General features: G+C 36.1%; 1 protein-coding gene across 1 annotated transcript in view; it reads right to left on the bottom strand.

The window, feature by feature from the left end:
- Positions 1–15,359, bottom strand: part of Ubp1 (upstream binding protein 1) — a 48,984-nt gene that overhangs the window by 15,155 nt on the left and 18,470 nt on the right. Inside the window, 7 exon segments of the mRNA XM_053743314.1 lie at positions 4,269–4,342; positions 4,345–4,375; positions 4,813–4,923; positions 5,022–5,174; positions 7,158–7,264; positions 7,973–8,075; positions 12,745–12,821. Of these exon segments, the coding sequence (XP_053599289.1) occupies positions 4,269–4,342; positions 4,345–4,375; positions 4,813–4,923; positions 5,022–5,174; positions 7,158–7,264; positions 7,973–8,075; positions 12,745–12,821 (656 nt within the window).

Below are 15,359 nucleotides of genomic sequence, written 5' to 3'. Positions count from 1 at the left end.
TTACTCTCTAGTCTAACCATATGCAAGATTCTAAAATGAAAGACACCTGGCGCATATCAAGGACCTCAAAGACACGTCAATTTACCCTGTGTGGCAAAGAAAATTTACCTGCTACGTGTGACACTGATTAATCTTAGAGAAGACCTGAAGTGATGACAACAGCAAAAATTCATAAAAGCATTTAAAATATATACTTAGGTATAATTTGTTTTCAAGAGCTCTGTCTCTTCCCCAAAAGGCACTGATTTCAAGGTTTAAAAACAGCAGAAACGAAAAAGGATTCATAAGCAACATCTGACATCGCATGGTGACTTGGACAGTGGCTGTGTTCTACTAGGTCTCCTTCTGCCCTATTCCCCAAGGAACAGCCTCGGCAGTGCCCATTTGCTTCCTTGATATCACTTAAGATTAATAATTCCCAAATAAATTAGACAGGCCAAGTAAGGTATATAAACTGTATGGCACTGCCTCTACCTATCTATTCATCCGTCCATCCATCCATCCATATGTATTTATTTATATTTTCTGAAAGTGATATAGTGTGGTTTTCCTCAACCACAGGTAAAATTCTGACCAGAGATAGAGCAAAGATACAAAAGCACACTATTAAATTAGGAAAGCTGAAAAAGCCAAAGTCAAAAGCACACTGAGCAGGCAGCCTCAAATAGAAGTCTCAGACCCAAAGGAAGGAAGGAATTCATATCACCCCATAGGTACTCTTTCTATAGCTAATCTGTTGGGGATGTTTGTCAATTTCATTTTAAGAGTCCCCTTTCACAATCACCCTTCTCCCATTTTACACAAGAAAGGCATCACATCCAACCACAGCCCTGGGGTTAAGACATCAAAGCCAAGCAAAGATTATTAGGTGATTTTCAATTTTTTTGCTTTCAAAAATTCAGGAGGATCTATTATCAGCTTGCATACACAAATAATCTAATCAAATGAAAAGGTATATTACTAGAATTTTGCAGATGCGAGTGCCAACTCTTTAATGACACCGCTGAAAGAAAAATTTATCAAAACAAAGTTTCTCCTTTTTAAAAATCTAAAAAGCCTTGTTCTATCCCATCTCATCATTTCAGCCTAAAGTCAAAGGAAAGTTTAAAAATTAAATTTCCATTTATAAAAATTTATTGTGAAGAAATAATTAGGGTGATCATTAAAAGACCTTCAGGCTCAGAATATTAACCAAGAAGGGAACAGGAGAAAAATTTTGCCCTTTTAGTTTAATCTAAAATTCTGGATTTAACTAAAGATCCTAAAACTTTATTTTTCAGTGGTATACAGAATATACAGGATGAACTTTTAAGAGTAAATGTAATAGTTTTATCTTAATTATAAAAATAGTCATCATGCCAAAAGATTGCTTCCTTCTGCAACAGTTCAAATTTATGATGGAAACTTTCAGATGATAAATTGAAAATGTACAAGTAATATAACCTTTTTCAAAATTCTTCTGAATAACAGTGCCAAGACCACTAATGTGAAGGAGAGGCAGAAAGCAAGACTTGCCAATGGTACAGGGACTAAAAATCCATATCTGACATAAACCAAAAGCATGGATACACAAAAAAAGAGAAATTCCCTAACCTTTACAACTATGCAGTTATGTACCCCCTCAAAAATAGGGAAAATTGCAATTATTACAACCAGACAGCTTTACTAAACCTTTGGCATGGCACACCAATTTCACTTTAAGTGACATTTTATACCACAGTGCCCACTTTTTTAAAAACTAAAGCCTTTGTTTTACTTTCCATCTTACAAATTATCACCTCCTCATTTTATAAGATCCTGTGAGCTCCTCAGCATATCTAATCAGAATCAAAAATGTCAACACTCACTGTCACCTCCACTACCTGGAAGATTTTCCTGCTACACCATCCTCCTTGCCCAATACAAAACAACACAGCATAGGACACACATCTAAAAAATGAAAATTTTTTATTAAAAACACTGTCTCCACATTTGCTTTAATGATTACTGCCAGCTTTTTTTTTTTTTTTTTTTTTTTTTTTGGTAACTGGGGATTGAACCCAGGGCTTTGTGAATGCGAGGCAGATGCTTTGCCATTACATCCCAGTCCACTGCCAGCTTTTTGGGGAAATGAAGCCATCATAAGCTTCAAGTTAGTTTGACAAAGTAAGGTGAAGGTGCCAAATTTATTAACACTCCCTACACAATCTTTCCACTTTTACACATTTAGAGTCTTTTAACAGTACAAGAGGAGTGTCGCTTTGTTTTGTTTTTGTGGTGATGGGACTCAAATCCAGGGCCTCATATATGTCAGACAAGCTTTCAAACACTGAGCCAGGTTGCCAGTTCAATAATGTTGTTAAAATTAAGCAATGGTGTAGTGCCTATGTTCCTGAACACTGTAATGCATAAAGGCACTAGAGGTAAATGACTAATATAGTTCTAGTTTCAGTACACTGTGAATAAGTATCTCCCAAGTAGATTAAAGGATGATGGCCCACTTAAGGCTGTAAAAACTGGCAGGCCTGATATGAGCCAATCAGAGATCACTAGACATGCTAAGAGTTTTTGTTGTGCAGCATCTGGGTACCAACAGTAGTAACTATCCATTGTGGGACCATGTCATCAGCATCTTTTAGATTTTAACAATACATCTGGACATCCCCTTTTATGGAAAGCCCAAATACAACTACATATAAGCAATACTGGCCTTCCTTTGTAGGCATTTGAAGAAGTGTATGAAAGAATTACTGCAGACCTTTTTTGAGGGATTAATCAGTAACCTGCTTTTTAAAATAGGTTTCTAAGATGAGCTCAAACCACCTCTAGAAGCATCTTACCCAAACCAATGCAGCCAGGGCAGCAAGCAACACACTAGGAAGATGTGAAATCCCAGGCCAATGAACTGCTGACGTTTTGCATACTTTAGACTTGAGGTTAAGAATCATTAAAGATTTGCCAACAACTTTCTCATCTTCAGATTAGCTCAGGGCTGTAACAGATTTCTTTCATTATGAATTACCATTTAAGTTAGCTAAATGGTTTATTACAGGAATGGAAAGTGAGCTGATTACCAGGATTTCCCCAAAGAAATCTACTAAGAACATTTATGGGTCTTCATCTGGGGAATAAGAAGAGGATAAAAACATAAAACTGGAGAGGCAAGCATTTTGGGAAAAAGAATATTTAGTGGTTCCAAAAATCTTTGATTTAAAGTTTAAAAGCCCAGTTAAAAAAGATGCAACATGTGCTCCCTGTGGCACTAGGATGTGTACATTTTCAGTATGAGTGCATGAAGAAGCATTAAAACATTTTACTCAGTGCTTAACTGGAAACAAGGTTCCTGTTATGGTACCTGTGACTTTCAAGATCTACAATTAATCACAAATGTATGTAGGAGAGTGAAAAATCCACTTTGGCACCTTAATAGTGTGAACATGCAACAATGAATAGAGTAATATATATGATACCAGGTTTTTTTTTAATTCTTTAATCCTTGGTGAACTGTTAGATAAAGAGCTGTATCGTGAATAAAAGATCTGCTCTACTTAACCTGACAAAGCTGATACTCAACCAAAAGCCTCCTGATTGCATGTTGAGGAGACCTAGGTTTAAGTATAGTGAGGTGCAGCACTACTTTAACCTGAAGCATTAAGTCACAATGCAGGTGCCAAGAGAAATCACTAATGCAATTAAAGATTTTTTTTCTACCAGTGCTGCCAAATAGGCTTTTAAAAGCACAGACAGACACATATTCTTACACTGCATGCAGGGAAATGTGACATGAAGTATTGCATATGTTAATGTCAAGCTTGCTGCCATCATTTAAATATCCACAAAATTTTCTTACCAGGTCTACACAAGAGAAAGCAAAAATTTTTTAATTACACAAAAATGATAATTATTTTAAAAATAACTATTTAAAATAAAGAAAGTATTTTCAATTAATTTCAGTGCTCTTGAAGGAGGTGTGTGCGTGAAGGAGAAAGAGGGAGGGAGGGAAGGGGGAAGGAGACAAGGAGGGAACACAAATCTCTGGGTGTATTCTTTTCCCTCCAAAACCACCCAATATGGTCAAACAATGTTTTTGCTTGTTTTAAAGTGTTAGATTTAGGAAATTTTCCTCAGAGAGGAACAAACAGAAAGCAGGAAGTCTAAACAAAAGCAAATTAAATCAAGACATGGACATCAAAAACAATTTTGGCTTTACTTTTCAGTGGAAGTTGGTCCTATATCTAACACTGTACAAGGTTTCTTGCACAATGAAAAGAGAAGCAGAAGTCCCTTACACTGCCTCGCTTTGCCAGAGAATCACCGTAGTCTGCTGGCAAAGTCCGCTTGCTGGACTTTTTCTGCTCATGTCAACTGCATCTTCAATTATAGGCTCAAGCCTCATCTGGACAAACACCAAAGATTGGGATCAATGTCTTTTCATTATACAAAGAAAGATCTAATACCCTGTTTCATGTCTCTGCAGTCCAATAACAAATGTATGACTAACAGGATTCAAAGTTAAAGAAAATGCAAAACCCCAGCAGTGACAAAAATTGGACATTCTAGGCCCCAAATTTAATCTCTTGCCAACTTCAAGGTTTTTAAGGTCTGTTTCTGAGACCTGATTGGGATTTCAGCATCTTCATTCAAGATCCCACCCACAAAACTAATCTATAAAAATCCCCAAATTTAAATATTTCCCTACAATTTCTCAAAGATCATCATGTTGTTCTACCACCCAATCTTTCCCAACCCCTTTGTTGTGAAACTCGTCTGAGAGGTAGTGCTAATACGCAAACCTCTGCTTCTCTTCCAAAACCAAATGCCATATCACATTACCTCTGTGAGGATTGTGGTATCATAGGATGGCTGATACTTTTCTTTTTCATGAGCTGTTCTCTTTTCCATCTTTTCTCGGTCAGTTTTTTGTTTTCTGTCCGCACCTTTAGGCTTAAAAACAAAACAGATTATTTAATTCATCGTACTGGAAACAACTTTAAAAGCAAAACTGAATCCTAATTACTGACAGCCTGGTTTCTATCTCATACCTTAAAAACTTTAATTTGGCAACTAGCCGAGTGAAGATGATCTGTGTATTCTCCATTTTCATTTTGCTTAAAGGTGTCAACCTGGATCCTGAAAGGTACTCCCTTTTCACCACCATGTTTCCGTGGAGTAAATTCTGTGCTGATGCAGTGTACCTAAAAAACAATGCAAGATGAAGTGGCTTAAAGCACCTCCCATTGATCGCCTTTCTATTTTGTTCCCTATTAAGATGGCCTGCTGCCAGCACATATTCAAGAACCTTTAAAACTCCCACATATTAGCCAAATTCTCTCATGAATTTCCCTACTTTTAATACATTCAATGATTTCTTTTAGAAATCCAATAAGTACTTACAAACTTGCTGAGAACAATATCTTCCCCCCCATTATAGTCTCTCTCCTCTAATGCAGGACTTGTCCAACTGGGGGAATGCAGGCACAATGGCTGCCTGTACACGTCACCTACCTCCACCCTAGACAATATGTACTCTCAGACCCAGGGTTCAAAGCCCTGCTCAATCCACAGCAATCCTTATTTCATCATTTTGAGCAGTCAGATGTTTGTCCTCTACTGCCCTTACCCCTATTTTAGATAGCCAATCATCTTATAGCGACTGCGAGACAGACACACCAATCTATGATACTTTGCCTGGGGAAGTTCCACAGTCCAGAAAGCCCACAGCTCTTCTTATATCCATCTAAATTCTCCAGGTTAACACTTCAAAATCTATTCTGGGGGCAATATTCACCTTCCACTCTTGCCTGAATGCTTGGGAAAGCAGCTTTAGAGTACCATACTATGGTCATTTTTGCTTGCTACATGTACCATCTTCAAATTACTTGCAATGTGAAAACAGATTTCTGCAATATGATTTATGACTGCACAACCCAAGATTTTGTTGTTATCAACTACCCAAGGTGGTGTTATCATTCTCATTCACTACATAACTGGTATCTGTCATGCCCCAGGGACTATTAACAGATGAGGAATATTTGGTAGACCACCAAAAGGCAAAATACTAATGATTTTATTATTATTATTATTTTTTTTTTTTTTGGTACTGGTTGAACCCAGGGGTGACTTTAGCACTGAGCCACATCCTCAGTCCTTTTTATTTTGACACAGGGCCTCACTAAGTTGCTTAGGCCTTGCTAATTTGCTGAGGCTGGCCTTGAACTTGCAATTCTCCTGCCTCAGCCTCCCAACTCACTGAGGTTACAGGCATGTGCCACTGCTCCCAGCAGCAAAATACTAATGATTCTTTAAAGTTGATGTGATCCATAGCCTACTTAGACTGCTCAACAATTAAATGTTTTCTCTTTTCTATAGAGATTTCCTACTCAGCTTAAATTTCACCACTTACAAATCTGAACATACTGAGTATTAGAATTACTGTTTTTTAATAAATATATAATAATGATATTATAATGTTACTTTTTAAAAATTCACCTCTTTAATATACAGTTTTGATGGATGAATTACATCTAGAATTTGAAAGTATACCAATAATAATTTTAAAAAAGAAAAAAACTACTAACTGGTGAAGCCAGGTGAAGGGTACATGGAGAAATCATTATTGCGAAGTTTGAAAATTTCAGTATTAAAATGTTTTACCAAGAATTTTAAAACTTTTTCCAATCATATACTTTTTAAGTAGCAGTTTTTGTTCATTAAAAATGATGAAAATCTTTATTGTGACTAATACTGGTAAAAATAGAATTTGAATAATCTTTGTATTATCACAGAAAGTTCTTTTCTATAATATGATTTAGTATCTTAAAACAAAATTTAATTGTGTATGTTTAAAAAAAAAAAAAAAATGCCAGGCACAGTGGTACACACCTATAATTCCAGGAACTTGGGAGGCTGTCACAAGAGGATCACAAGTTCAAGACTAGTCTCAGCAACTTAGTGAGGCCCTAATCAACTTAGACCCTGTCCCAAAATAAAAAACAAAACGGACTGGGGATGTGGACTCAGTGGTGGAGTGCCCCAGGTTCAACCTCCAGTACCAAAAGAAAAAAGGACACTACAAGACAGTTTACAATAACATTTTTAAAAAATACCATGTATCAAGAATTCAATCTCACCATGACCTAAATGATTGGGCTGTATGCTTCTAATGTAAAAAACCATACCTGAATAAAAGCAGATGTGCGTTTTGCAGGGTCCCACAGAAATTCAACTGCGTTTAACTGACTTGGATTTGTCCTCGTGTCGATTATTCCCACAGACATTGGAATATCTATATTTAAAAAGAGAAGTTACATAAAAATACATCCATTTTAAATAATTTAAAAACTTACAACTGAGCTGGGTGTGGTGGTGCACCTGTAGTCCTGGCTACTCCGGAGGCAGAAGGATCACTTAAGCCCAGGAGTTCAAGGCCAGCTTGGGCACCATAGTGAGACCTCGTCTCAAGAAACAAAAAACAAAAACTTACAACTTACTGTATTATGTTCTAAGAAAATAATTATATCATGTTGAACTTTTTCCCTCAGTGTTCTGTGTAGTCAACCTTCTCTTCGATATCAAAATCCACCTAACAAGAATCATAGTTTGCCTACCATGATTTGTAATGCATTTTAAGAATATGATGGATGGGGGTCGAATGATAATTATATAGTTTCAAAATCATAAAATCCTGGTCCAGTTCAGTACCAAAAGTTACTTCACATTTTAAGTTTTTAAAACAATCTTCAAGTGCTGGTGATATAGGCCCGTCACGTAGAGAGCCTGCCTCCCATGCTGGAGACAAGGGTTCGAAACCCCAACACTGTTAGATTACAAACAAACAAATTACAAACAAACAACGAATCCGAAAACAATCTTCAAGGCCCAGGATCTACTAATACCAAAACTTTCTCTGCACAATTAATTAACATGGTGCCAACACATTAAAGGGCATAACTAAACACCTTCAACTACAAGGTCTTTTGACCACCACCTGTACCTAAATCGAGAAGTCTGTCTCCTGGGCGATTCCATTTCCAACCTTCAAGTTGCTGATGCTCTGTATATTGTAGCCGTCTGTCATGGAATACAACCCTATGATGCTCTATGGAATAAGTGGGGAAAATGAGTACTTTTAAACCACTCCAGCTAAAATGCAAAGGCATTTTCGCTTCTTATGTAGTAACCTATAGTAAAAGAGCATATAAAATCAGATTCTGCTTAAACATTCCTCAAGTGAGCTTTTCTACTCTGGCATACTTTATATACATTTATTTGGTTCAAAGTAAGAAGCATAAATAAAAAGGAAACAGATGAAAATTTTATAAAATAACTTGATGTTACTATTCCAAATCAGTAGTATTAGTGATTTAAAATTAGCAAGCAAGAATTAAGTTTCTTTGAAGAAAATGTCAGATGCATATAGTCATTATGAAGATGAAAAGATATTACAAACGGAGGTAAAATACCAGACACAATGGTAAAAGTGTGTTAATTCAAAGTAATTGTTAATCACTGAATTTCTCTGGAAAGATAACTGGTGAAAATAAAAACAAACTCTCCATTTCCCCAAGAAGAAACCCTAATTGCAAAATTCATTCTCAACTATTTAACCTGATATTGTCTGAGGTAAGCAAAGGGGGGAAACGCAAATTTTATCTGAACACTCAAATTCCTAGGAAAAGTTTTAATTCTATTCCACAAACTCTAGGCCAATCTTCTGTTCTTCACCTACAGATTTGGGATGCCAATGTTTCATTTCAGGAAAAGGATGACAAATGATCAAAATGCACTCAGGCAACAGATTTGAACTAATTAATGTTTCTGACACATTTATGAGTGACTTTCTGAGACTATAATACAATAAGAATTATATTTTCACAGACTTGGCTGATTTGAAAAGGAAATCATTTGTTGGCAATACATATAAATACTACTTTAGTATTCCTGCTTTCCCCACTCGTTAAATACTGTCCAAAACATGGCTAATACACTGAAGGCAGCTAAAATTAATATATTGTTTCGTTGAGATAGTTTTTTTTAAAAGGCCAAATCAGTAGTTAGAAACAAGATGGGAGAAGTCTTCTGGCTCAGTTGCCACTCTGATCCACGCCCATCTTCAATGCCTGCACCCACATCTGTGGGGCCTGAGAGACAATCCCCACGCATCCTCTTTACACCATCTCCTACCTGCAGCAAAGCTCTTAAAGCAATGATGCACAGCTGGTGGTAGGCCCTGTGTTCTGGAACCAATGCCAGTGGTTCAAATTTGCTAGCAAGTTTCCCTCAGAAGAAAGCATAACACATAAAATGTCATGACTGATTCTACCAAGTTCAGTAATAACCAGACTAAATCCACAAATTAAGAGGAAAACAGTATGGTATTAAGATACTGGGCTTGGGTTGAGGCTCAGTGGCAGAGCACTTGCCTAGTATATGCGAGGCACTGGGTTCGATTCTCAGCACCGCATACAAATAAATGAATAAAATAAAGGTCATTGCCAACCAAGAAAAGAAAAAGATATTGGGCTTATGATATTTACTAAGCCCCATTCCAGAAAGTTACACTAAAATAGTACCATAAGGAAGATAAAGAGTACCACTGTTAAGAAAAAGCAAGATGTAAGAGGAAACTCAAAGGAAAGTGGGAGTGAGTTAATTAAAAGGAAACTGACTATATCTACAGAACTAGCAATAAATGAAGGGGCCCTACTAATAAGAGAAGAACAGAATAAGCAGAGAAAGCACATCACTGAACGTGTTCATCACATTAAGTTTCAAAGCATCCTTAGCAACACATCATTTGATTCCAAGATTTCCCCTGAATTTAAGTAGTTACAGTGAAAGTCACAGAGTTAGCAAATAAAACTCTAGAAGGTGTTAGTGTATTTTAGGGATCCTCTAAGGATGTGAGTCCCAAGAAATGCATCCTATAATCCTTCATAATAGCAGAGAGTAGCTCTGAACCCCAGGCATGCTCTCAGAGTATAAGTGGATGTATTCTGGCACATCCAATTTAAAAAAAAAAAAAAAAAAAAATCACACAGATGGCTTATCAAATTGAAGATGAGCTGGAAGCAAAGTCTTTTAAATTAACCTCTTTCAATCAGTATTATGAAGTTAGTAAAACATTCACAGCATTTATAGCTGCCTAGTTTTTCTACAGTTAAAGCGTTTATTATCTCACAATGAAGAGTCACTGCTGCCTTTCCCCGCTTCTTTCTTCACCTGCATTAGTTTTGAGGATTAGTTGCTTTTTACATGTTTTAATTTGAAAGTAAATCCAAGAAAATGAACAATTTAATTAACCCTGCCATTACAAGTTTATCTGAGATGTATTTTAAACTAGCTTGCCAAAAATAAACACTAAGTCTCAACTATCAGACTAGTTGTTTCTAAATCTTATCATGTATTCAAAGAACTGTCCTAGAAAGCCAATTTGTTTTCACTGATAAAATACAATGGCAAACTGCGTGAGAATTGCCTTTCTTCAGTGCTTTGCTGAAAACAATTTGGGCATTTGGTCTGAATATCAAAGTTTGTTATATGTTCCTCAGAGCACCAAGTCATGAATGATGAACTGAGTTAAAATTTAAAATAGTAAATTCCATAAATTTAATATGTGTATTGCACATACCCACAAAAAAAGACACAAAAAAAACAAAAGGGGGGAAATAGAGGAAACAAGAACAGCAAATTGTTGATAAGTTAGTAGAATGTATCATTAGAAGTCATGACAGATATAGACATATTTCTCACATTCTACTTCATGAAAAACATGTAGATTCATAGTACCATTTTCTCTACTTCTGGGTATGTTCAAATTTTATCATAATAAGAGGATAAAAAACAATTGTTCAAACTTTTTTGGATCTAGTTTTAAACACAGGACCCATCAAATCCTATTCAATTTTATTGCAGATCTACAATTAAAACAATTTTACCCTATTACATTGATACATTTTTTTACAAACCAGCATGTTACAGTCATCAAATTTAACTTTCAGTGACAGAAAAATATACCCACATTTTCCCTTTTAAAAAAAAAAAGGGGGGGGTGCTGGGGATATAGCTCAGTTGGTAGAGTGCTTGCCTTGCAAGCATAAGACCCTGGGTTCAATCCCCAGCACCGCAAAAAAAAAAAAAAAAAAAAAAAGTGTCACTGAGGCTGGGGGCACGGTTCAGTGAAAGAGTATTTGCTAGGATGTTCAAGGTCCTGGGTTCAATCTCCAATACCACAGAAACAAACAAAAAAACCTTGGTTGAAGGTAAACCAAGTAGGGTACAAATGGCAAACTGGCTCAAAAGTGACCTTGGAAGCAACAAGCCAATTAGGACCAGAAGATGCTTTTTCTAAGCTTCCTTGACAATGGGACCTGAAAGCTATTAGTTTGGTTCCTAGATCAAACTATGAATAGTTTGTCATTAGTGTCAGAGAAGAGCCAACTCAGTAGCATCTGCTCATTATGACAAAGCTCATGTTTGTTGCCTCAGGTCAGAACACCAAGAGGAAGGGGAAAAAACAGATAACCTGACTCATTCATGCTCAATGGGAATGATAACTGATTAGGCATAGAAAAGCTAGACCCAAGGTGCAGACAGAAACTGTGGGAATGGGCAAATAAGCTCCTCCTGTTCCAAGTATATCAGAAGCCCCAAGAGTCAGAGGGGAGATCTGGGAGCTAGCTCACTATGAGCTGACAAGACAATGCAGCAATTCCCTATATTTCCCTCATAAAGTGAGAAAAATCAAAGCTTAGCCTTCTGACAGAATGAAACTTCCTGCCCTCAGGAGTAAAAGAAGTACTAAAATATCCCAGAGGCTCTCATCACAGGCCTGGAGGTGCTGGGTATCTGGTTTTCCCAGTTAGCACACCAAATTTAGACTGCATATCACCAAGCAGCCCAAGCATCCATTCCCTCCACAAGGCTGCCTTTCCCATGCTCACCCTCTAAAACGACAGATCCACAGAGGGGAGGGTCTTTCCAATGGAATGCCTCTCCATACTGAGGGCCCAGCAGCACCTAGGCCATGACATGCCATTCTGTGGGAAGATGGAAGGATCAGAACTCATACCTGCTGGGCTCTGGCTAACACTTGAAATTTTGCCTTACCCCAAATCATCTTCTTCCATAAGCCTTGCTCTAACACTGTGAAATTTTAACAAGTCTTGATGCATGACAGGTAGAGGCTGGAAGGACCCACTCTGCATACCATGGGAGAGGGCAGGGATGATTCAGAATAAATATCCTAAAAGGTTGGCTAAACAATGGCTATACTGCCTGTAGGGATAACTGATTCTTCATTCAGATACATCAGTAGGGTAAACAGAGATTCTAATTTTTTTTTAATAAAAATTTTTAAAGATAAAAGGATTTTTTTAAAGTCTTATATTAACATTTACATTTACTTTTAAAGAGAAGTATACAGTTTTCTGTTGAAGTGTTGGTGGTTTTTCCTCCTTAACTGCAACTAACTTTTCTACTGCCTCTTGGTTCTCAGTAACAGATGAATAACATTTTACAGATGAATAAGAAAAAATAGCTCAAAAACTTAAAAGTTTTAATATAGTTATTACTTTCTTGAAGTAAACTTTTTAAATTTTAAGTAACTCTTACAGGAAAATGCCACTTTATTCAGTCACTGAAATATTTCAAAATACTGTCCTGGGTCAGGTGTAGCTCAAGCTCAGTGGTAAAGCAATTACCTTGTATGCATGAGGCCCTGGGTTTGTTCCCCAGCATCATTTAAAAAAAAAAAGGTTGTCTTACCTTTACCAATTTTCCACTGATCTCAGGCATATCTCCCATTTTCCGATTATCCAACATCCGAATTTCGTAAGACTGACCTATTCAAATAAATTATGTATCAAAAACAATCCATGTAAATATAGAACATCACCTTCTTCAACATAACTGTCTTTTTAGAGTATAAAACTACCCAATGTTAATTTGCTAATTTGTAGAGAAACAAATTCAGGATGAACTTTCTCTTGCCTAAAAATCACACTATCCTTTCCTTCTTACATTATTACAAAAGACCAAAGAGGTTTTTCTGTTGATTTACTTTAATCTGCTACTTTGTTACAATAAATTTTCTATAACAACTCTTGAGATATGATTTACATTACCATAAAATTCATCCTTTTTTAATAATTCACTACTTTTTGGCATATTCTGAGTTTTGCAACCATCACCACTAACAATTTTAGAATATTTTCATCACCCTAAAAAGAAATCTAAACCCATTAGCAGTACTTCCTATACTCTCTCACCCCTCTCCCTGCACTCTTCTTGTAATCACTAATCTACTTTTCTATTATCTGCCTACTCTGGACACTTCATTTATATAGTACCATAAAATATGTGGCTTTTTGTGACTAGCTTCTTTTACTTAGCATAACTACATTCCTTTTTATTGCCCAAATATTATTCTATTGCACAATATACCAAATTTTGTTTATCCCTTCATTGCCTGATTGACATTTGGGTTGTTTTTCATTTAAGGTTAGAATGAGTGGTACTATGAACGTTAGTACACAGGGTTTTTTTTTTTTTTTTTTTTTTAAATGGACTAAGGAAATTCTGCCCCCTTCCCACCGCCCGGCCCAGTGCAGGGGATCAAATCCAAGGTCTCAGACATGATTACCAAATGCTCTAAGAGTGAGCTACATCCCAGTCACCAAGGCCAATTTTTAATGCTGGAGTATTTTCCTGTGTCTAATGAAGCCAAGTCACATTTGTTCACTGGCTCAATTAGTGTCTATTAAAAACACACAAAAATTTTCAAACACCAAACTAGATAATTAAGAAAATAAACTGCAGCAAAAAATTAATAGTGTAGGGCTGGGGTTGTAGCTTAGTTGTACAGTGCTTGCCTAGCATATGTGAGGCAATGGGTTTGATTTTTAGCACCGCACATAAATAAGTAAATAAGGTCCACCGACAACTAAAATACTAAACAAATTAATTTAGTGTATTCCAAATACACAAAAGTCATTTCCAGATTATTTGTTATTAAGCAATAAAATAAAGAATGCTTCTAGCAACAGATAAAGATCAGATTTTTAACTACCAATATCTTGTCCACACTCCCAGAAAAATATACAAAGATTCTAAATTATATGTCAAAATTCAACAAAGGTTTATCAAACAACTAAATCGCTCCAAAGCTGAAGGAAAAAAAAAAAAACTACATGTAGTATATTTCTAAGAAATATTCCTTAAATTCATTCAGCAGATTGAATGATTAACACTAAAAACATGTTAACAGCAAGAGAAATTTCTAAAAGTTAAACTAAGATAGATTGGAAAAAGAAAGTTGCAACACATGGAACAACAGATTCAAACTCAGAAGGAAAGAAATAATTTTTAAATAAAGAATATAAATTGGCAGTTTTTGAAAATACATTATGCATTTAAAATTACATTTGACCTCACAAGAAGTTAATAAAAGTTTATCAGATCAACCAAAACTGTTTAATCAAAAATCAAGTGCACAAGGTTGGAGGAGAAATAAAATCATATAATGTAGAGAATGTAAACTAATGAAGTCTGCACCTATCAACATGTCTTACCTGGTAAAGACAAACAAACAAACAAAAAAAAAACCAAAAGGGGGGATATCTGCAACTCAGCACACAGAAAGGACTGTTTCTCCCTAATACATAAAGAGCTCTCACGAAATTGCTAACAAATGCCCAATGTTCTCTGAAGTTAAAAAAAAAAAAAAAATGAAATGAAATGAACATGTGGGTTCACAGAAGAAAAAAACACCAAGTTAATCATATTAAAAGATGTTCAACCTCCATGAAAGAATGCAAATTAGAACTACATTGAAATAAAAAAAAAAAAAAACTACACTGAAATCACTTTTCACCTATCCAAGGAACATTCATCATCAGTTTAGGCTGGCAAGGATAAAAGGAGGTCACTCACATATATCGATAGTAGGCATAGGAGTGAGTATAAGAGGCCACTCTCTGGAGACAAAGATACTCTGAAGGTAGAGCCTAAGGAGAGCTTTGCTTTCTGCTGAATTAGACATACAGTGTTAAAATAAAAAAGAGAAGAGGATGACTCCAGATCTTTGGTCAAGGAACTGAAGAACAATTACCATTTCCTGACATGGTGAAGACAATGAGGAGCAAACTTGGCAAAATTAAGAGTTCAACTGAATATATGAAGTCTGAGATACCTACTAGACATCCAAGTTAATAAATTTACAAACCTGAAACTTTGAGGAAGAGATTGGATTAAGAGGGTACTTTTCAGCATACAGTTTTACCTAAAGCTATTTAAAGACAAAATCACCCTAAGGAGTAAAGATAGGGCTAAACCACTTGCTGAGAATAACCCAAAGAAAACAGCCAGTGGGAGGTAGACCA

This window comes from Sciurus carolinensis, chromosome 17, assembly GCF_902686445.1.
Source record: "Sciurus carolinensis chromosome 17, mSciCar1.2, whole genome shotgun sequence".
Taxonomy (NCBI): Eukaryota; Metazoa; Chordata; class Mammalia; order Rodentia; family Sciuridae; genus Sciurus; species Sciurus carolinensis.
This window is presented reverse-complemented; position numbering and strand designations above follow the sequence as displayed.